The sequence below is a fragment of the Clinocottus analis genome, unplaced genomic scaffold, assembly GCF_023055335.1.
Source record: "Clinocottus analis isolate CAN_PGR_092001 unplaced genomic scaffold, fCliAna1.0.p SCAF_21, whole genome shotgun sequence".
Lineage (NCBI taxonomy): Eukaryota > Metazoa > Chordata > Actinopteri > Perciformes > Cottidae > Clinocottus > Clinocottus analis.
The window spans coordinates 10,536,657-10,558,954 of NW_027175943.1; the positions used below are offsets into that span (position 1 = coordinate 10,536,657).

The 22,298-nt window shown below is 43.7% G+C and overlaps 2 protein-coding genes across 2 annotated transcripts; both read right to left on the reverse strand.

The window, feature by feature from the left end:
- Positions 1-155: 155 nt before the first annotated feature.
- trmt10a (tRNA methyltransferase 10A) lies at positions 156-6,731 on the reverse strand. The gene is made up of 7 exons (XM_068587527.1): positions 6,391-6,731; positions 5,696-5,873; positions 5,519-5,590; positions 5,368-5,442; positions 4,082-4,231; positions 3,890-3,995; positions 156-1,540 (listed from the first exon to the last, which is right to left on the reverse strand). Exons 1-7 carry the CDS (start codon positions 6,546-6,548, stop codon positions 1,359-1,361), a joined length of 921 nt encoding a protein of 306 aa, XP_068443628.1. The 5' UTR covers positions 6,549-6,731; the 3' UTR covers positions 156-1,358.
- A 3,138-nt stretch (positions 6,732-9,869) lies between these two features.
- On the reverse strand, positions 9,870-18,758 carry cunh4orf54 (chromosome unknown C4orf54 homolog). The gene is made up of 4 exons (XM_068587530.1): positions 17,881-18,758; positions 14,113-17,733; positions 12,798-12,887; positions 9,870-10,459 (listed from the first exon to the last, which is right to left on the reverse strand). The coding sequence occupies exons 1-2, from the start codon at positions 18,714-18,716 to the stop codon at positions 14,133-14,135; spliced, it is 4,437 nt and encodes a 1,478-aa protein (XP_068443631.1). The 5' UTR covers positions 18,717-18,758; the 3' UTR covers positions 9,870-10,459; positions 12,798-12,887; positions 14,113-14,132.
- Between the last annotated feature and the right edge of the window lie 3,540 nt (positions 18,759-22,298).

The window sequence follows — 22,298 nt, forward strand, 5'->3', positions numbered from 1 at the left end:
AGCCCTTGTGAACCCTTTTCCTAAATCAGCATTGGATGCAGACTTTATCCAAGGGAATTACCCATAATTCATTGCAAGGTGACATTAAACAGGTAACCAGTGGAATGCAAACAAAGAATGAATGAATGAATACACACACACACACCTCCATCGCCTGCATTGGGATTCAGTTTGGTGTTGCCCTTTCAAATTTGTGGCTAACATGAAGATAGATGGAGGTGAAGCGCCAACTAATTTTAAAAAGTTAATAATTAGAATGTGATGTTTACAGAAGGGACATTAGGGCCCCCAGCGTGGGCTCATCTGGCCCTCCATACAGGCAGAGCAGCACGATAGCGGCATGTATGCCAACAGAATTCATTGAACAGTGACAAGTTTGACATGAAGTTAAAAGCTCCTTTGGGATAAAAATCAAAGCTCATCTGATGTAAATGCTAAAATGTATTCACATCACTGTGCCACAGCAACAAACGTTGTGGAACCATGTGACCACAAAAGAGCAAAGACCAATGGGAATTGTTCTGGAAAGATCATCTGTCAATCAACTGTTGGTGTTGCGGAGGGTCAAAACTCTATGTGCGACCTACGTGTCCCCCCAAGGCATTAAACCCTGAACCCTCAGGGACTCACTGACATCCCCTGGTAAAGTGTGAGAGACTGTAATTACGAATGGATTGCCACTGACAATGATGCCAGGAAATATGACGGACCTTGGTGGTTATTTATCACCTACTTCTTACTCCCTGCTTTGAATGTCTTCCAGGCTCTTTCCTCACAAGAAAAGAGGTTTGTCAAATAATCTAGGAAATATTTTAGTCAAAATGGCTTCAATGAATAAAATATATACCAAAGGAAATTTATACATATCCTCTAATTTTATGTGTTTTTATGTTCCATCTTTAATCCTTAGTGTTCCTGTGATCTTCTTTCTTAATAAAGACATTACACCTTTATGCACCAGAGTCTCCAGACCTGGTTGTCATGGAGGATTTAGTGGCATCTAGTGGTGAGGCTACAGAACTTCTACATTCTACCACATTTCATAAAGTCAGAATTGATGCTACTGGTCAGCCAGTGCACCAGATCTCTTCTTGCTTCTAATCTGAAAAAAAAGAACGATTCATGGAGAAATTATTATAACAAACTATATATTCTGCCAAAAACTTAAATTTCCATTAGCTGTTCAACTACATTTTTTACCCATTACAGGAGGCTACAACTCAAATTCAAACTCAGCTGCTTTTAAAAAGAGAAAAAAAAGGATTTTGAAATGTCAAAGAAACCAATGTTTTGTGAAGAAAAACATCCCTCGTCAGAGACTCAGCATTAATACATCCACACGTTGTGAACTTTGAGTTTTAGGTTCTTTTCTCGGTCTCATCCGGTGTGTCGGGGTCAGAGTCTGAATCTTCCTCTTCTTTTGCCTGGACAGCTGTCCCGTCCTGGCCGACAGCCACCGCTCCTTTCCTCTGGGGCAGTACAGTGAAGAAGGCCTCCTGCCAGCTGCTCTTCTCCAGGTAAGCCAGGACGATCTCAAACACTGACAGAGAGACCAAAGCACACTTTGAAAATGCAGGCGGTGGCAGATTTAGAGTCAACCAACACAGAACAGTCGGTCAATTGATCTTTTGCCCCTCCGGTACTGCAGCTTCACCCGTCAAGCCTTCCAATCCAAGGTTGCACATGTACAGTTATTGGCCACGTTTCCCAGATTCGATCGTTCTTAAGGACTCGAAAGAAAAGAACGCTCGAAAGAAGGTTCGGCTAAGAAGGAGCGCTAAGATAGGAGTGTTTCCCAGACGCGTTCTTAAGATCCCGTCAAAGAAGCTTCTTATGACGCTCTTAGTGGGAGCTGTCCACCGCCGTGTTGCTGAAACTAAATCAAATCGATGCAAGACAAATCGATCACCCACCACTTTATCAGCGCATAAATCACACACACACACCCTCAACACGCCGTGGTCCCCACACACATGTGCAATTATGCTATGCGCGTGCGTGTGTGTGTGCCATCCACGACACCAATCACCCGGTGGATCCCAGCCATGGCATGAAATCCACGGTGGACCTGGCGGACCTCGTCCCGTGTGGTCGGCATTCTGATGTGTTTCCGGGCATGGCGCGCGAGGATCGGTGTCACGGCTCCCACACTCTGTGAAACCGATGCCTTGCTGAGACCGGTGCCGTGCCCCACCACCTCCAGGAAGCAGGAAGCACACCAATGCGTAAAAACGCAGCACGGCCAGAAGATGCGCCTCCGGGCTGAAGGCAACATTGCAGTGGGTTGGCCTCTGGATGTGTGGTGACACTAGCTTGACGAGGCATCGGATCTCCACATGGGGAAGCCGGTACTTGGACTGGACCACCCGGTCCGACAGCACATTACGTGGGGAGAAGTGCTGACGCTCATATGCATTTATGTGAACTATCTGGCTTCGCGCACGGCGATGCTGTTGGTTAGCAGCGAGAATATGCTGTATTGCAGCCGTGGTGTCTCTGATGCGTGGACTTCAGCAACGTCTTGGAGCATCTCTTGATGAGGATCCAGCTGAGTTCAATTGCACCTTTCAGTTTCCCTGATATCTGTGAAATACCACAGGGTTGTTGATGTTTTTATAGCTAACGTAAACTCATATGCAGATGACGAATGTGTGTGAAAACGTAATGAGTGATAGTAATGATGATTCAATTTATTTATGCAACTACAGTAACACATGGGCAATTCTTTATTTTTATATCGTCATTTTTCTTTTTATGCAATTATTTTTCTTGCGTCAGTGTTCTGCAGCTGTGGGCGCACATTCATCATTACGCATGGTTTTAGTATTCCTTTGATATAAGGAATATATAACTTTCCCTGACGCGGCTGCAGTGAGCGTTGGTCGCTAAGAAGGCAAGAGTGGGTCAGACTGATCATACGTTTGCTTCTTAGTGAAAGAGCGTCTTAAGCTAAGAACGACTCTGGGAAAAACGTTCTTTCACAGCGCTCTTAGAGCGCTCCTAAGACGCTCTTTGCGCTTAAGAGCATCTTAACGAATCTGGGAAATGCGGCCATTGTTAGCCGGGACAATGGGAAATGCGGCCATTGTTAGCCGGGACAATGACCTCACTGTTGTGGTGCGTTTGAAGATGTTCGTTAATTAGACACGTTGCCTCCAGCAGTGACACCTTGATCTGACAAAGTTTACAGATTGCCTCATTATTGTTATTAGCTCCCCTGTTAACGTTGGGCTTTAACGCCAAAACATTGCCAAATAGCCACTTTTTGCTGCACGGTGGTATAGTGGCTCGCACTGACGCCTCACAGCAAGAGGGTCTGGTGTTCAGATCCTGGTCTAGGCGGGGTTTGGATACTGGTCTGACAGATCCTTCTTTGTGGAGTTTGCATGTTCTCCCCATGGCAGCGTGGAAGTTCTCTCCGGGTTCTCCAGCTTCCTCCCACAGTCCAAAGGCATGCAGGTTAGGTCAATTGGACTTAAAATTGCCTGTAGGTGTGAATGTGAGCGTGAATGGTTGTCTGTCGCTAGGTCTGCTCTGTGATGGACTGGCGACTTGTCCAGAGTGTACCCTGCCTTCGCCCATTGACAACTGGGATCGACTCCAGCGCCCCGCAACTCTAATGAGGATAAGCGGTTTGGATAATGGATGGAGGCACTTTTTGCTTTTTTGCCCTTACACCAAAGTGTTCGCCATCATGATGTCACTATGTACTTTGGTGAATGCACGAACACTGAAGTGCTGTAACGCCGCAGAAAAGAGTTAGCATCCTGACCCCCTTAACATCATGTAAAGAAGACCTTCCGTGCATAACCATGGTTGCTCAGCTATTTTTGGGCACTATCCGATCCAAGTAAAACTGGTCAATGACCATACTGACACTTGCCCTTACCATGGTTGACTGCCAGAACCTTCCGACTGTTCATCTTGACAAAATTGCTCAGAGGGAGCTGAGCATGATCAATCCCCAGCTCCTTCGCCCTCTCAAACGTGATCCCCTGCAAACAAAACCCAGACAAGAAGCTTGATTTAGCAGGCAGGAACTACAACCATTGGGGTATTGCCGCCGTGAAGTCAGCCAGACCTTGTGGTGGTTGTGGTCCACTAGGCCTCCTATCACATAGGCTTTTTTGTGGTCCAGCTCTTCCAGCACGTTGGGAGAGTCGGACGTCAGGTACACCAGATCCTCCTGCGCCACAACTTGACTGTAGTGCTCCGTTTTAATGGTAATGTCCTGCACATAACAGCAGCGAGCGCACACACAGTTATGCAATACTGCAGGGTGAGCGATGACCATATCCACAAGAACATTGATGTTCAATAATCAATTCAATTGCTTCCTACTTGCAAGAATCACCACAAGTACAAAGACCAAATAATAAACTATAAAATGTCTGCATGGAAAACTATAAACAAAAGTATCTTTAGATATGATGTTTCCATTTAGAGATAAGCTGAGGATTTGTGTTTTTACCAACAGGTTACATGGGTTATCATTTTGCAGTTATATTAAGACACAGAAAACAGTCAAGGTTCTTTTATCTCAAGGTTATATGCTTTGACTAGGGAAGGGCATTCGATGAAATTGTCTTAATCGATCGTCGGGAGAATTAACAATCGATTTTTGATTAATCATTAACAAGTTTACTTGCCGCTGATATTACCCGATATAAATAAAGTGCAAATCCGTCATTTATGGCCAACTGGAGTGTGTCTGCAAAGCAGGCAACGGAAATCCAGTTCAATCTAATGGGATTGTTGGCAGCAACAATATTCGCCTGATTTTAATCACTCGACACTTTGTGGTTAATTCGCTTTTCCGCAACCAGTTGCAGCGGAAAGGGGGAGCGGCTTGAGCCCCGTTACCCCTCGCTCCCAGCACATAGCCTCACTATCCAACCTAAACTGACCCGGTCACTGTAAAACAGTTTTCATTTCCGCTATCGACTATGGGACATTAACAACTATTTTTGCATTATACTCGTTGTGGAAATACCACAAATGTCAGAACATCAAACGCCCCGCGTCTGGGTTCATTATATTATCCGTAGCCGCACAGAGCTCCGACTTCTCCAGGAACTCCATCTGGATGACGACCTCTTCCAGCGTTGTCATTCACCATTGAAATAACCACTAGGGACTAAAAGGACTTTAGCTTTGGCCTTCACATGTATGCTGTTTGCCCTTATGACCAGTATTATGGGAATTTGAATAAAGAAAGACTATATCTCTTGTTCTGTTGCATCCACTTTCATCTGCGCACACACACACACACACACACACACACACACACACACACACACACACACACACACACACACACACACACACACACACACACACACACACACACACACACCCCTACCTTACCTTCCAGTTGACCCATCCTTTGTCCTTCTCGTCCATGCTCTGTTTTAGCTGCCCCCCCAAGCTTGTCAGATACAACTGGGGAGGCAAGAGATGTGGTTTTAGGTCCAACAGGATTATCTCTCCTGTTTCATGTCAGTCAGCAGCCACTAACCTGCACTGGATGCAAGGCCCGTCTGTTCTCAGCATAGCACCTCTGGACCTGTCGGTGAAGCTTCCTGACATCCTGAAGAACAACAACATTATCGGTCAGGAGAGTCTGAACCTCAGGTCGTCTCCTACTGAACACATGGTGGATGTCCCTCCACTATGGTTCCATGAGTGTTTCTACCTTGATGAGCATGAGGTTGTCGAAGCTGCAGTCCACCACCAGCCTCAGTGAGCTGGGCGTCACCTCTCTGCGAAGACGTTTCCTGGCGCTCTGGTCCTCTCCCGCCTCCTCCTCCTCCTGATGAGGATCATTGTGCCTCTGCAGCCGACGCTGCTGCTTCTTCTCCTTCCGTTTCTGCCTGCAACAAAAAGCACAGGACACATACGTTTATGACACCATAGTGCGAAACTCTGGTATTTTTGTCTAAGATCTAAAGACAATATACATGTGGTGCTGTAGAAAGTATTTATAGAGTACAAAATACTTGGATCCATTCAGTATTTGTTTAGAATAATACCAATAAGATGGGCATTCATGTTCTTACGAAAAAAAACATTTTTTTTTGTTGTAAGAACAGTTTTAGGTGAGGCAAGTGGAGGACCAACATGAGCATAAGATGGTTTGACAGGACAAGAAGCAGAATTAAACAGCCTATGTTAAAAACCTGACTATGAACTAATTTTGACCCCACGGTTTCTTCCTCAGGAGAATCAGTTCATGGAAATGCACTGTTTAAGCAGCAAAGCCACCAGAACCCCACGACACGTGATCATGTCCTATAACGGCGTTGGAGCCCCCGTGTCAAAGAATACTTGACTATGTCGTTAAAGAAACCTCTGCCTTCATGAGCCAGGCAGGTGAATGAGCTCACTCACTTCCGGAGTTCCCTCTCTCCTTCCCATTTCTGCTGCTTCAGCAGCTTCTTCCGCTGCCTTTTGGACACGGGCGGGTCTGTCTGCTGACTGCTCCCGGTACCTCCAGCATCGTTCTCCCGCTGGGCTGGAGCTTCCCTGCTCTCGCTTTCCTCGGCCATCCGTTCAGAGCATTTAGGAGCATTTAACAGCGATGCTCTTCGTTGTTTTTTTTCACACCGAACGAAGATAAGTGCTTCGTGTACTCTGATAGACAACCTCAGACAGTCAGACAAAGCGAAAAGAAACCAAACAGCTAAATGAGCTGTTAAACTTCGCCACACACAATTTCCACATGTATTTATGGTGGCGCGCATGTGACGTCATTTAACCGCGCCAGATGCCTTCAAATGCTATCGAAGCCGGTCGAAAAGATTTGAATGAGGTCGTTGCTATTCAGTTCCTAGAACAACTTGATATACAAGCACAATCACAGCCGTGTGTTGTTTATTGTGTCTGTCTTTCTGTTCCTACTGCTCAAATCCAAAGCTAATACATGATACAAACATAATTCAAATCCTATTCAGGTCATATTTATACATCTCTGGTATGGATATTACACACACACACACACACACACACACACACACACACACACACACACACACACACACACACACACACACACACACATGTACATAGAGAAGACATGAAGTAATGAAACACATTAATGAAATTGAAAAGACGTTGTGCTGTGAGGTCCTGGGACAGAGATGTTCAATATGTAGAGATTTTAAAGCCCTTTAAGGCAAATGTGTAATTCTGTGCTATACAAAATAAACTAAATTGAATTTACAGACAAGCTGTTGTCATTGTGTGGAAATCTGGTATAATTTCACTGCTGTTAAAGCCCTTGGTATTATACATTCACTCGATCATCCAGACTTATTCAGATTCATATTCAGTTGGCCCAACAAAAATCTGTAGTCACCAACAGGTATATGTTCATAATCAATACATTTGTGATGTTGATTTGTTGACTTTGAAAGAGTGCATTGCTTTGGCATTGGCTTAATTATATGTGTGTGTGTGTGTGTGTGTGTGTGTGTGTGTGTGTGTGTGTGTGTGTGTGTGTGTGTGTGTGCGTGTGTGTGTGCGAGTGTGCGTGTGTGCGTGTTGGCTTTTGGTTGTAATAGAATGCAGCCCCACTGGGAGTGCCTCTGTGTGTCCACAGTTGGGCCTCTGCAACATGATCCATCCACCTGCACCCCCGCATAACCCAGCGTGTATGCGCCCACAGCCAGCAGAGAAACCTTTAATGCCAACTGCTTATTTAGCACACATTCCAACATCATCGCTGCTTGTTGTCAGTCTCACAAAGACGCCGGTAAATTGTTGCTGTTGAACAGCCCTTGTAAGTAATTTTTTGTTCAGTGTGGATGAAAACAACACCACATCTGTCTCCGGAAAGTGCTTATCCCTCAGTCATTTAGTTCACATTTAGCAACAGTTTAACACATTGGGAAATACACCTGCTTGCTTTACAAGAGTGAGATGAAAAAATGTATATTTTTATATTGTGTCTTCGGCCTGGAGCCAGAATCAGGGCGTGGTTAGCCTAGTTTAGCATAAAGATTACATAATAGCTAATATGGGCAACAACGACTATATGTTTGTGGTTTCATGGGGAACTATGAGCCTACTTTTGAGCTACTTTGACTCAAATCCAAGGTGGAGGCAACGGCAGATTACCTGTAAATCTTTGTATAACACTTAAAGGTACAGTATATAAAAGGCCTCCACTTTTAAGTAAAGAAACCTGTCCAGCAGATCTTGTAGAACTGGTTATATGTTAAAATTAAAATCAGCAAATAAGAATAAAGGTTCTAACATAATATCCACTGTCAGGATTTATCCCGGTTAAGTTCGGGTTTCTGAAGGATCACGTTTTTGTGTTTGAGTACAGTATATAAACATCTTAACCCTGAATATGATCATAATACCATAACACGGATACTCTCTAAACTAATTAAAGCTTTGTACTGTTTTAACAGCAGACTTTCTGCTCTTTGCTGTTTGGCCACTTTGGGGAGAAACAGAATGAAAAAGCCACACGCCTGTGTCCATGTTAGACTTAATGTACCTGGTTCATGTATATCCACGAGAGAAACACACAAACGAAAGGTCTGCAAAAGGGTTTCACACATTTAACATCAGCATCTGATGAAACATCCCTCGTGACGGTATTCAGGACACAGTTTTCAAACAAAACTTTACATTTGCAAAACATATTAAAATTACAAACTTAAACAAAGCCTTCATTTGAGCATTACTTTCAAGTGGGATTATAGTTTTAATTGTGTTCACCATTTTATTACAAATAAAAGTCCTCTCAAAAACTCACAAACTTCCCAACTTTCAACATTCTTTTGCCTTCACAGTACATCCTGTCTGTCCATAAAACGCATAGTCTAAAAGTCCTGTTTAGGGCTTTGACTCAGAGATGCATCAGAACATCAGTTCTTCTTTGAAACCTGTGAAATTAGGTAATCCATTTGTGCAAAACTTAATTTCTATATACAACACTCTGCTACAATATGACTTGCAAAGTGATGCGACAAACCCCAAAACAAGGCAGTAAAAGATTTGTCGCGGATACAAGCAGCCAAAAGCAGTTTCCTCCGTAGGGAAGAGACCCCCGGGGATAACAGCTGGAGGGATTATATCTCCTAGCTGGCCTATGAACAACTTGGGATCCCCCAGAATGAGCTGGAAAATGTTGTGGATGAGAAGGCAATTAAAAACAAGCCTGGTTTCTACTTTATATGAATGACAAATAGGACTTGTTCAGTGTCAAATCTATCGTGGTCCCTCATGTGCAGCATGCAAGAGGACACACATCATAATATGTTTGCTGATTATGAATCCATGCTTTGGAGTCAGTGAGCATACTGCAAATAACAAGTCACTTTACCTCAACAATGACACTTATCATCAGAAGTCGCATTGACCCCATGACCAAGTTTTGATTAGCCATAACTGGAATCTTGTTTTGCCTTACAGTTTGTTTTTGCACGGTTTATCAATCCAGGCACTCAGGTTATTGATTAGGTTTAGGAATCTATTTGTTTGCTATATTCAATATGTTTATTCATCTTTCGTTTTTGTCTGCTATCAGCACCTTTAACAAATTATCTACGAGTAAAGACAATGTAAAATGTCTTTGAATGTCGGGGAACTGACCTTTTAATTTAGACTTTCTTCAATCAGAAGGTACAATATGTTACTAACAGTCATAATATGTTGATAGACTGCAGCATCAATGAAGCCACATTAATGTCCAAAACAGTGACCATGATTGACCATTTTTTAGCAGCTCATAAAACAGAAAATGTTTCAATTAAAACTAAAATACCTTTATAATCCATTGATTTCAATATATTACAATATCTTTCACATCTTTATTAGACTTCTAACAACAAACACTATGCTCCTTTCACAAATAAGGTGGTATTCTTTTATAACAACATTGTCATTGTAACTGCAGTTACAAAAGAAAGCTTGATGTTGCGTTGGACTAGGGTTTCCACAAAGATAGTACAGTAGCACACAGTTAATTCAAAAGAAAAACATGGACTGGCCAGCAGATCCACAGTCTGAACCATTTTGAGTATAAAACAGTAAGTCAATGTCAAAATACTAAATTACTAAACAGTGATACACCTAGAAATACATGTCAAACAGGGCTTAAAGGTACATGACTTTGCAGGTTTAAACTGAACTGAACATTCTGATGTCTGCAGGAAAAATGCATGATCAGCAATCACCAGAAGGCGTCTTATTGTAGAGGTTCAAACACACATTGCATAAATCATATTATGTTTATAAATTCCGCACGATTGATTTATTAATCATATTCCCAGGTGCATAATTAAAATAAACAATGCAGTAAATGCAGATTTTTCTTAATTTGTGAAGCAATTCAAATCCAACACACAAGAGATGGTAAGCAAATGTAAGCTGGTATAATATGCATGTAGAGCACGAAGAGATCAAAAGCCAGAGCAGCCCAGCATCCAGTCAGAGCTCAGCCCTGTTGGGAACCAAGAAAACAAAACACATAATCAGCTGAAATCCACATGTATTTGTATCTATGTATGTGTACATGTATATATGTATATGTATATGTGTGTGTGTGTGTGTATATATATATATATATATATATATATATATATATATATATATATATATATATATATATATATATATATATATATATATATGTGAGTAAATGAGTAATTGGTGTCAAATGGTGTCATTTTGTGGAGACAGTAACAATTACAAGAGACTGGATAATATGGCCTAATGGAGCATGTAAACGGATAATAAAACAGGTCCCAGAAATAACCCTTGAGGAACTCCAAAGGGCAGGGATGCACAACCGTACACTTCATCAACAATGGAAACAAAGAATAAACACCTAGATACGTAACAAAAACATCATCAGTTATCCTCGGAAAGTCTTGCAGAATATTATGATATTTGGTATCAAACATGTTGCTTCAGTATAAAACTAAGATGTGGCTTAATACTACAATAGGATTGCAATAAGATGTCATTTGTTATAAGGACAAGGATATCACAACCTCCTTTTAACAGCCGACAGGGGGAGAGTGCAGTTTTAATTCTTTTAGACCTGAGTGCAGACTTTGACACAGTAGATCACGCCATTTTATTGATCGCCTTTAAACCTGGATCGGCATCAAGGACGCTGCACTTAGCTGGTTTTACTCATACCTGTCAAATAAAACATTTTCAGTCACAATAGATAAACACTCGTCTTCCACGGCACACATTACCTGTGGTGTACAGCAAGGCTCAATTTTAGGTCCAATTTTATTTTCCATATACATGCTCCCATTCGGCCAAGTCCTCCAACGACACAAGGTCTCTTTTTACGCAGACGACACACAGATATACCTTCCGCTGAGACCTAGTGACCCAAAGAGCCAAGCTGCTGTCCTAGACTGTCTCTCTTGACGTCAACTGTTGGATGGCACTCCAAATCGAAAGTCCTACTATTCAAGTCCTCAAACAATAACAGCCTCATTCAGAGTGAACTCGGTCCCTTGTCTGCATTCATAAAACCTCATGCAAAAAACCTGAGAGTTATACGTGACACTCAATTAAACTTCAAATCACATATTAAAAAAAAAGTCCAGGCGTGTTCGAAACTTTTTTTCAATTAAGAACCATATCCAAAATCAAACCAATACTGTCACACCCTAATCTGGAAAAAGTCATCCACGCACTCATTTTCTCCCGATTAGACTATTGCAACTCACTCCTCTTAGGCATTCCCCATAAATCTATCTCCCGCCTCCAACTAGTCCAGAATGCAGCAGCCAGGCTTCTTACTGGTTTTAACAGACAACATCACACTACTCCAGTTCTGGCCTCTCTCCAATGGCTCCCGGTTGGTTTTAGAATTGATTTTAAGATTTTATTGATCACTTTAAAGGCCTGCCGGGGTCTGGCTCTGAGCTATATTATTGAAATGTTAACACCATATGAGCCAATGCGCAGCCTTAGATCCTCCGGTAGGGCCCTCGTGGCCATTCCAAAGTCGAGGCTTAAATCAAAGGGTGACCGTGCTTTTGCCATCAGGGCCCCTCGACTTTAGATGAAAAACCTGCACAACAATTAATTTCTCCCTGCAGTCTGCAATTGAAGAAATACAAAATATACAGCCTCATATGCACCTTTCAAAATGTTGCATGTTTGCAAACAATTCCCTACACACAGTTTTGCATCCAGTTTGTATAATTTAAACTACCTTCCAAAGCCCACTTCTTCAGCCTCTCGACTGTCAGACTACAGGCTATCAGTTTCCTTTATAAACAAAACTGAACCCTCAAGTATGTGGCTCACCCAAATAGGAAGGGGAACTCCAAACGTCTTGCTGCTATGTTGCATGTTGTGTTTATGTAATTGCTGATCAGAGGCCATGTGAACCTGGCTTCTCACTCTCTCTGTCTTTAAATGACTGGTCCTATAAAAAGCCAGCTGACTCTGAGCTGCCATGTAGGCTCTTGATGTCCAGCAGCAGCTGAAGTGGTGCGAGTTTACACATAACAAATGCCTGCCACCGCTTGACCTTTCACTCCTGCACAGACGATGGCCACCATGCACATTCAAACACTTCGCCCATGAATAATCTTATATCAAGATAATCCTCTGCATCGCTGCTGCCGTATCAGAATTTACAACTTGTGAGCATGAATGCCTCGTTGAGGTGCTCAGTTGCAAACTTTACAATCACATGGTGTCTTCTCCTGTTGCAGCTCGTTGGATCGTTGTCCGTGATCGGTTACATTCTTAATGGTCTTTTCCAACTGACTACTAGAAAATTCATAAATAGACCAACTAACCTGCATTTAGGGGAGATGTGAAATTGTCACATGGAGAGTGTGCCACCAATCCATTATGTACTTACAGGCGTGTTTGAGGTTAATGAGGGCCTAGGAGACACAAGGTGTTCAGAATTAATTAATATGGCATTGTGAAATGATTAATCATATGAAGACTTACAATGCAACTGTAAACTAATACAGTCTTAGAACAGATTGCTGTTATAAAATATAATTTCACCCTGCAACTTTTAAAATTACAGTTTACACCAAGTGATTTTGTAGAGCACCTTTTATCTTTCGTAATTACTATGTTTTCTTTTTTTTAAATCACTTGAAATAAACTCTAACATATAATAATAATAGCAAGCTTTAATTAGTATTGGATTTGTCAGTTTTATGGCTATATTACAGATCAGTGGTTCTAAACTTTATTGGAGGTATTGGACCCTGCAAGCTTCATCAGTGCATTTACAGAATCTTTTGTAATTGGAAAAATAAAATATGATTTCTTCAAAACATAAGTATATATTTTATAAGTCACTAATAAATATATATACCTGAATTAATCATATTTTATCCCATCTCCATTGCAGCTTTAGAAAGTGTTTCTTTAGTTTTGCCGGTGCTAGACTAGAATTGCTCAACTTGTCATTGCACATCATGCATTGGGGACGCTGACTCTCATCACGTTCCTTTATAAGTGTGAATCCATATTGTATGTATTCGTCCAACCACTTTTTTATTTTGCTTGACATAGTTGTCACTCAGTCATTACAGTATGAAGGATTAATACGGACTTCGTTGCAGTTGAGCACAGCTGCAAAGCTGCAGGGGGAGAAGAAAAATTGTGTGTTGCGGTACGACGTTGCTCATGTGAACTGGGCTATACTGTGTGTGTCTTGACCCCTGCCGAACTCCTGAGATTGACTCACCAAACCCCTGGGGTTCGATCGAACCCAGGTTAAGAACCACTGTTATAGATAGTATATTGTCTGTATTTATTCATATTAATCCTGTAAATAAGTACTGTGATTGTTATTACACTAGTACCATGTCCATCTTGGATATCAAAAGCATAAAATAATAACACAGCATGTGCTGTTCACTTGTGCATCGTATCTAGATTTGATGGAGACAAAAGAATGCATGAATGTTACCATTAAATGAAAGCACATTCAAGTTTGAATAACTTGTCAGAAAAGGTTATTTATAATTCTAATGGACTTAAAATGGCAAAATGCATTTATTCTTATTAATACAAACAAATGGATCTCTCAGGTCTACTAAAACATTATACTATACATGCACAAGCTTAACAACCAGAACTACTCACCTGCCCAGGTAAGTTGCCGTTCATATGTGCTCCAACACAAAGCTCATGGTGGTTCCGTCAAATGAGGGCGGTGCGATGATCCTGGACCTCTGCTGGGAGGTGATGCTGATGACCGGCTGCTTGATGCTGGAGAAGCCCTGCGGCGGCCTGTTAGCGTTGGCCTGCTGTTGAGCCCCGTAGGCCCCCTGCGGAGACTTCCCAGTGGCTATGTAGAAGGGACTCTCCATGCACATGCTCTCGGCCTGCTGTGACAGGGCTTTCCCTCCGCCCTCCACATCTGACTGCCTCGCCATCTGCGACTGCACCAGCGTCCGGGCCGGGATCACAGACGGCGTCGGCATGAAGCCCGGGTAGATCATGTAGGTGTGTCCGTATGCTCCTGGACTGAGGGCCAAAGGAGAGATCGGCATGGGAACTGGGGTCATGGGAGGCATGGGCACGTCCACATACTGGCCTGTTTCAGGGTCGAACAGGCGCTTGGTGGCCGGCTGCACAGGAGTGTCCACCAGGTAGTAGCTCCCAGTGGTGGGATCTAGGAGCATCTTCCTCTGGGTAGCCTGGAAGGGGTCCAGAGAGGGAGCGGGGGTGATTGCCGGAGAGAAGCAGTACACCTGAGGCTGATTGGTGGATGCGCCCAATGGCAAAGAGTGGTAGATGGTGGCAGGAGGTGTGTCCATCACAATGCTGGAGCGTTTAGGGGGCTGGTTGTGGTCTTCAAAGAGCCTGGCGCCAGATCCTAGTTGGCTTGAAGGAGTGGTTGGTTGAGTCTGGGTGGTAAATGAGTACACTGATGTTTGATCAGCAGATGAGGCTTGTTTTTTGCTGCTGGCGTGAGACTTTACCGGAATGGTTAGGTAGTTCTCATTGTCAGCTGGGGCCCTGAATAGCTCCTGTGTGGACCGCTTGACCTCCTTTGACTTTGATCCTTCATTTACACTTGGCTTTGTCTGGGTTACTTTTAAGGACACGGGCAATTTGGGTGACTTGGGGACAAAGCTTTTGGTGCTGAAAGGTGTCGGAGTGATCATGTTTGGCTGGGGCTCGAGGCTAGACCTAAGGCTGAACATGTTTTTGTTCCCTGCAGCTTGCATTGACCTTGCAACCAGCCTGTCCTCTTGGCTGGCGGGAGTCTCAAAGACCATTGTGCGGTCTTTGCCCTCTCGACGCAGCAGGCTGTCAGTGCCCGGGGACACCGCTAGTGCTGGTGGCGTCTTGTCGTTGTTGAGATAGGAGTCTCTTCTGGCTGTCCTTTCTATGCTGGACACTCTCCCGCTGTCCTCCTCAAGTCCCCCATGCTCCTCACTTGCTATCAGGGAGAGCACGTGGCTGTCTGTCAGGATATGGGGCTCATTCTTCCTTTTCCATTCATTTTTTTCAAACTTATACAGCTGCTCCATGGTTTTCACCGCAGCCTGGATTTTTTCCAAAGCCCGCTGGTTCACAATCTTTGACTCTGGTTTCTTTTCTGCGATGTCCGATATTTTTTCTTGCATTATTGAAGCCGCTCTGCTTTCAATTCTCAATCCAATGTCTCCATCTGATGACTCATTGGAGTTTCTAATGGGGGCTCTCCCTGCTATCCTTTGTAGCTGAGCATTTCTGTCGCCCTCTAGAGACGACCGGTCAAACAGCTCCTGTTTAGATAACTCGAGAAGATTTCCCGAATGTTTCCCGTTACTATTTGTATTCACAGACTGACATTTGATCACTATAGGGGACACAGAATTGGGATTTCGAGAGGACATTTGCTTGTTTTGATCTGAGTGGCTGTCGGATTTATTTTCTCTGTTATCCAAAGACACAAAGTGATAGGAACTTTTGACCAATTTACGCACGTCTCTCACTTGGTAAATGGGCGTCTGCAGCTTCCCTTTATTGTCTCTAATGTCTCTAACCATGAAATGCGGCACTTTATCTGTCGACTCACCCTTCAGAGCTGCAGTCAGCGCCTGGCACTTTAGGTCGTCCGTTCTGACTTGGCTGGCTGTGTTACAGCCTATATTAGGTGCGCGCAGCCTGGAGACGCCAAAATGCTCCGTTTTATTGCTCCTTAAATTAATTTTAATTTCCGGGGATTTAGATGTCGCCGAGCTCCTAGAGTCTGCGACGTAGAACGTGTTGTCAGAGCGCAGTTTGATCTCTCCTCCGTCTCCATATGGAGAATAATTCCTGTTCTGCAGCTGCTGTCCGGTTTCTCCGTCACCAGATATCATTTGGATACTTGGCACAAACAAATGTGACATTTTAGTCAGTTTGCCACTTCCCACTGAATACCCCTCCTCCTCGCCGTCAGCAGAAGGCGACTTCTCCGGAGTTTGATCGTTTTTATGATCCTTCGGAAACTCTAGCTCCTCGTCCTTCCAGCATCTGAAGGCGCTATTTTGGCTGCGGTGCAGCGTGATTTTGGACGCTTCCAACTCGCCTTTTTTAGCTGCGATCGCAGCTTCATTGGCCGGTTCCAAATGAATTTGAGGTGTGTGAGCCATCTCATCGCGTCTCCGGGACTCACTCCTGGTATCACACGAGCCACTGTCCACCAAGTCCCACAACTCATCTACGCACATTACGGCGTACTCAGCGCTGCCCTCGGAGAACTTGGAGCTCTGTCTGCGCAGCTCCCGGCTCCCCTGCTCCATGTGGCAGTCGCTCTCCTGGTGCACGGGATGCCGCTCGCTTATCTCCCCTCGCTCCATTTTGCGCTCCTGCTCGAACTGCATCTTTTTAGAAATCACATTCTGGATCAAGCTGGAGGCGAAGATGGCTTTCTTGTGCGTGTCTTCCATGATGTTAGAGGGCGACTTCCTGGCCCCTCTTCTCTGGCCGCTTGGTACACTGTGGGTTACTTCATCTGTGGAACGTGATCCTGCAGCGTTTTGTGCAAACTTAGTGATCCTTTCTCCCCCAGACATTCCTGAATTGACATTGCAACGAAAATTCAGAGTCTCCGTGAGCGTGATCACTCCGCTGTGGCCCTGACTGAAGTCCCCCATCAGCTCGATTTGTTTTGATGACGATGCGCGGGAGGGGTCGCCATTCAGAGTGAAGGTTTTGCCGGAGGGCGGTTTGATGCTCGCCAAAGCGACGCCTTTATAACCTTTATTATCTGTAGTCTTGGCCATTTCAAAAGACGCCGCTGAGTTTTGATGGGAACCCACACTTTGGTCCAGTCCCCGTGACATGTTCATGTTGCCATATTTCAGGTCAACAAACGTGGCCCACCCGTTGATGCCTTTCCCTTGCTCTGACGTAGAGGACTCGCTGGAGGTGCTGAAATTGATGGCATCAAAGTAAGGATAGGCCAGGCTCTTGAAGGCTTTTGCCGTCAGGCTGTGCACCTCCTTGTCCGCGTCGTCCGGCTCGCTGGACGCACCGCTGGAATACCCGGGGACCTCTTTCCCTCTCAGTTTGCGGCCAAAGTGCAAGCGTCCGGGCGCGGCTATAAAACACTTGGCCCGGTCACACAACCCCTTCCCACCGACCCCCCTCAGCACATAGCGACTCTTGTCCCCGGAGCGCCTGGCATGATAAAGGATATTCCCCTGTTCCTGAATGCTGCCAGGGTCATTTATAGCTCGAGAAGTGGTGCTGATTGACAGGTGGATCTGCCCAGCACTGTTGCCGCTGTGCTGCTGCTGCTGCTGCTGCTGCTGCTGCTGCTGCTGCTGCTGCTGCTGCTGCTGCTGCTGCTGCTGCTGCTGCTGCTGCTGCTGCTGCTGCTGCTGCTGCTGCTGCTGCTGCTGCTGCTGCTGCTGCTGCTGCTGCTGCTGCTGCTGCTGCTGCTGCTGCTTGGGCTTTGACACACTCTCATCTGAGCTGGTGAACTTGGCCCCGTCGCACGGATCACTTTCCAGCAGAGTGCTGACCGCCGCTGCGATCTGCGCGCGAGGCTGGCGGGCGTCTCCCCGCTCCCCCGCCGCCGCGTCACCTTCCGATGAGGCGTAAGCGACAAATGAGTACACCTGGTTGTCATTCTCGACGTCCCAGCTGGTGGAGGAGCCTACCCCGAGGTCATAGTCCTCTTCGTGGTCAGAGAGCTCCGAGAGCTGGATTTCGTGCGTGGTGATGTAATGGGACTCATCCTCTGTTACGCACGGGACGCAGTCGTCGGAAAGCACCAAACTAACATCATCATCCTCCTCAAAATCATCAGACTCACTTCTGCTGCTCAGATAATTATCACTACAGTGTAATCCCTCACCTTGAGGAGGGGTTTTTCTGTCTTCTCTTTTAGACACGTCAGGCTGCGTAATGGCGCGCTCACCTTCGTCTCCAGATTTTAAGCAAACCTCTAACTTTGCGTTAAGACAGGGCAGGTGTGACAGAACAGAAGGACCCTCCTTGACATTTTCAACACATTTCTTAATACCAGAATACTTTTTTGTCTTAGTTTCAATGATGGTTTTATTCGCCACCTCCTGGATTGGTTCAGCTGCGCGCAGACCTCCGGCGTCAGATACATCAAAGCCACAGTCGTTCTTCGCATTTGTCCCACCTGGTTTCACGTCCACTAATTTCAAATCCACGTAATGGCTTTCTTTTTGGAGTACGTCTTTGGCTTCCTGGAAAGTCGCCGGCGTCTCCACACAGCTTTTCTCTGTCTTCATAGCTCAACGAAGGTTTGACATTTGGTGTCTGAAAGAACCGGCAGAGACGGAGCCCGCCAGGGTTCCTCAGATCTTTAGGCTGAGATGGCGCTGCGCGCAGAGCTCCGTGCCAGACTAGACCCTCTGGTGACAGAGGAGCGCTGCGCACATTCCGGGTCACCGCGAACTATCTGAGTATCTAAAAAGGACCAGAGACATTACTAACCAACTGTCTCTCTGCCACATGGTTCTCAAGATAGGGTTTGCTGGCCAATAAGGGTCACTGAGAGGACTCCCCTACCAAATTAGTTAATTAAATATGATCATTATTACTAAATGGTTGCCCCAAACTAAATATCAACTGTGCAATAAATAATAACTAATGAGGTGCATGAATCTTATGTCAATTACATGATTACATTTCTATTTCATTCTTAAGCAAGATGCATCAGTGCATCATTAAGTGGGATCTGTAGCAGAAACGGAGTATAATAAACATAACATGACTCCTGTTGATCCTAAATTATTGATGTAATGGCTTCTGAGCTCGGCGAACGAAGTCACCATGCACTCATTAGCTCACGCCTTGGGCATTGAGGAGTGAATGTCAGTTGGTTGCCATCTGCAATGTCATTACTGATGCCACTGCATTCTACACACTGTCCCTTTAACATTTTACACAATGGTAACCAGGTGGAGAGTAAAAACCAATTTACTGAACCAATATTGAGGCATTAGTGAGGCATTATTAATTTCCTTCATTATATATATTTTACTTCCTCTCCACATGTCAGAGGGAAATATTGTGTGTTGATTGAAATTGAAAACAGGTTGAAGTCAAGAGACAAGAAACACCACTGCCAGCCCCGCCTGGTCATGCCGGACCGACAGACTTTGGCTGTTTTTATAAATACATGGCAAGTTCAAATATAGGCACCAAGGCAAAATGTGAAAAGTGCAGTTGACAGGAGGGGATGCATGCAGGGCTGTGTCACACTTCAGGTGAAGGCTGTCTGGCAGATAAACACCCAAGTGACAACAACTCAGCAACAACACACCCCCATCAGCCATGCACTCTGCCTGTTTGAAGCTGGTCCGTCTGTGCCCGTCTAGGGTCCAGGCACCACCAGGGGCCTCTGGAAGATGGTATAGTAAAGGAATACATACAGGTCACATTCATGAAGGAATAATCACAAGCAGAATCTTTTCAGATTTGGTTACTCATTTTTTTTTAGAGAGCTCGAACTTAACAAATCTCTGTGAAACCTCATGTGGTCGCTTGTCCACTGAAAGTGTTTTAGTTCTCAATTCAATAAAAATTCATAAAATTAAATTTAGTATGTACAGCAAGTTTCAGTTAAAGCTGGCCAACACGTTGGGTCTGCCCCCTTTAGTGAGGCAAAATGGCTTTTCTCACAACATTTAAAGCGATACTCTGTCAATTTAGGATTGCATTTCAATGACATTGAGGAGGAAACTGGTCTCCAGGTCAAGCTCAGAACTGGACCCTACACTTTACATAACTCTAATATGTTAAATCTCGACATATCTGAAGCAAAAACACAGTTCATATCAATATTTCTCCATACGTGTCCATCAACATAGTGTTTTAACTACTTGTGGGGCTTTTACCGTTTTAAAACTGCATTCTCAATTCTGTGTAGGTCTAGGCAACAAAACTACTTGGTTAGGCTTCGTAAAATATTATGGATCGGGTTTAAATGAGGAGGTTACTGCAGGGGACATAAATAGTGGTCTCCTGGGTGAAAGTCTTGTGTTTGGTACAATCTATGTGGACTTGAGGCTCAGCTATACTCTCAAACGTGGACACCAGAGACACTGAATGATATATTATACTGTCGGAGGAAAGTAGATTACTACACTATTGTACACCCTGATAAAAACATGAAAATGCAAAAGGTCCCCCCTAAAATATGTCATTTAGTGGAGACTAGCCTTAAATAATAATAAAGCTCAGTATTGCATATTTTTCTGTCAGTTCTTCACTGTGAGTGACACATTACACAGTCATGATTCATTGTTAATATGAGCATAAATTGACGAAACTTGTGGTTGAAGCTGCATTTTTAAATGCAGCTTCAACCACAAGTTTCACCAATTTAGGCTACCAGCTACATTGAAGACAATTACAAATACATGATAAGAACAATATATTAGAGTAAGAATGACTTCAGTGTCAGTAACATGAGATGTAGATATTTAAGATCTGTAGCTTACAGTATGCAAAGGAGTCCAGTCTATTGAAAAGAATAAGTGGGTATGCTGATAGTTGAATGGCAGGGACCCTGAACTCACCACCAGACTATGAGACTCAGGTCTTTGTCTGCTGTTGAGAGGCAACAAAATCTCCCAGTCCCGCATGCCAACAGTGTAAATGCAGCTGACACTGAGTTAGAAACCAAAGACGACCCGGCACTTAACTGGAAGAAACTCTGCTCTACTGGTGTCAACGACTTAAGAAGTGTCCCAGTCATATCCAGTGTGAGCTGTGGATTTAAAGCTATATTATACTAAAGCAGATATTCTCTGCTTTGACTGGTTCTGAACACATTTGAGTTATGGTGTATGAGTCTTGTCTTAATATCTTCTCTAGTGATGCTATGGCTGCCAATTATGAACATTTTAAATAAATTACAACTAAAATAAATTATATTTTATTTTAAGTACACCACGTTTACTGTTTGTCTATTGCTTTGTGGTGATATGATTAATGATAATGTTGGTAGGGAATATTGATATTGATATTCAACTAACATGATACATTATCTGGGTCAAAGTGTTTTTTTGTCTTGAACAAAATCTTTAAATATGTAAACGTTTATATATTTTGTAATGAAATTGTTATCCAGCTTTCCAAAGTAGCAGTTGTCCATTAAACACACTTTAAATAGTATTATAGACTGATAATGTGATAACCCGAGACTATTAAAGTGAGGAGGGCATCAATAGAACAATATTTTGAAAAGTGAGGGTTACATGCCACCAACCCAGAGTTGTTAAATCTATGTAATAGAGAGATATTCTTTGTTGAATGTATCTGTACATCGTGCATTCATGATAGCATTTAAGCATGATTCAAGTTTTATATTTATGGCTAACAAACTCACAGCACTCCTGTTGAGCCATAGGGGACCTTTTACATTAGGTCACAAGGTATAAATCAAGAAAAAAAACATGGCATGTTAACATAACATGGTATAAATCCCCCTTAGTGCCCCTTAACAAAGTCGGATTTCACTAACAAACACATCTACGTAACTGTAAGGCTTGTGGGAATCTAACAAGGTATGTCCTCATAAACCCCCTATTAGTACATGTTATGTCACAAAACGGCCGCAGCTACTTCTTCTTTTTCGCCGACGGACTACTGAACTTCGGACGTTACTGCATCCGGGTCATAGAGCACCAGCAGAAGCTCCTGAAGATTTAAAGCCATAGCACTAAAAAATCAAACAATGTTTTCTAACAAGTAACTTTTCTATTTTTGAATCGAACAACACGTTTTATTTTTTTACTAAAACACCTTAATATGTCAAAGCTTTGTTTTGCAGTGATTTTTGTTGCGGATGCCTTTGGTCCTAA

Excerpts from the sequence above, each read along its gene's own strand:
- trmt10a (XM_068587527.1), bottom strand. The coding sequence starts at position 6,548 with ATGGCCGAGGAAAGCGAGAGCAGGGAAGCTCCAGCCCAGCGGGAGAAC. Across the intron at positions 5,591-5,695 it reads ACAACCTCATGCTCATCAAG|GATGTCAGGAAGCTTCACCG; the intron begins GTAGAAACACTC and ends GTTGTTCTTCAG. Across the intron at positions 5,443-5,518 it reads GGGCCTTGCATCCAGTGCAG|TTGTATCTGACAAGCTTGGG; the intron begins GTTAGTGGCTGC and ends TTGCCTCCCCAG.
- cunh4orf54 (XM_068587530.1), bottom strand. The coding sequence starts at position 18,716 with ATGAAGACAGAGAAAAGCTGTGTGGAGACGCCGGCGACTTTCCAGGAA. Across the intron at positions 17,734-17,880 it reads AAGCAGCAGCAGCAGCAGCA|CGGCAACAGTGCTGGGCAGA; the intron begins GCAGCAGCAGCA and ends GCAGCAGCACAG.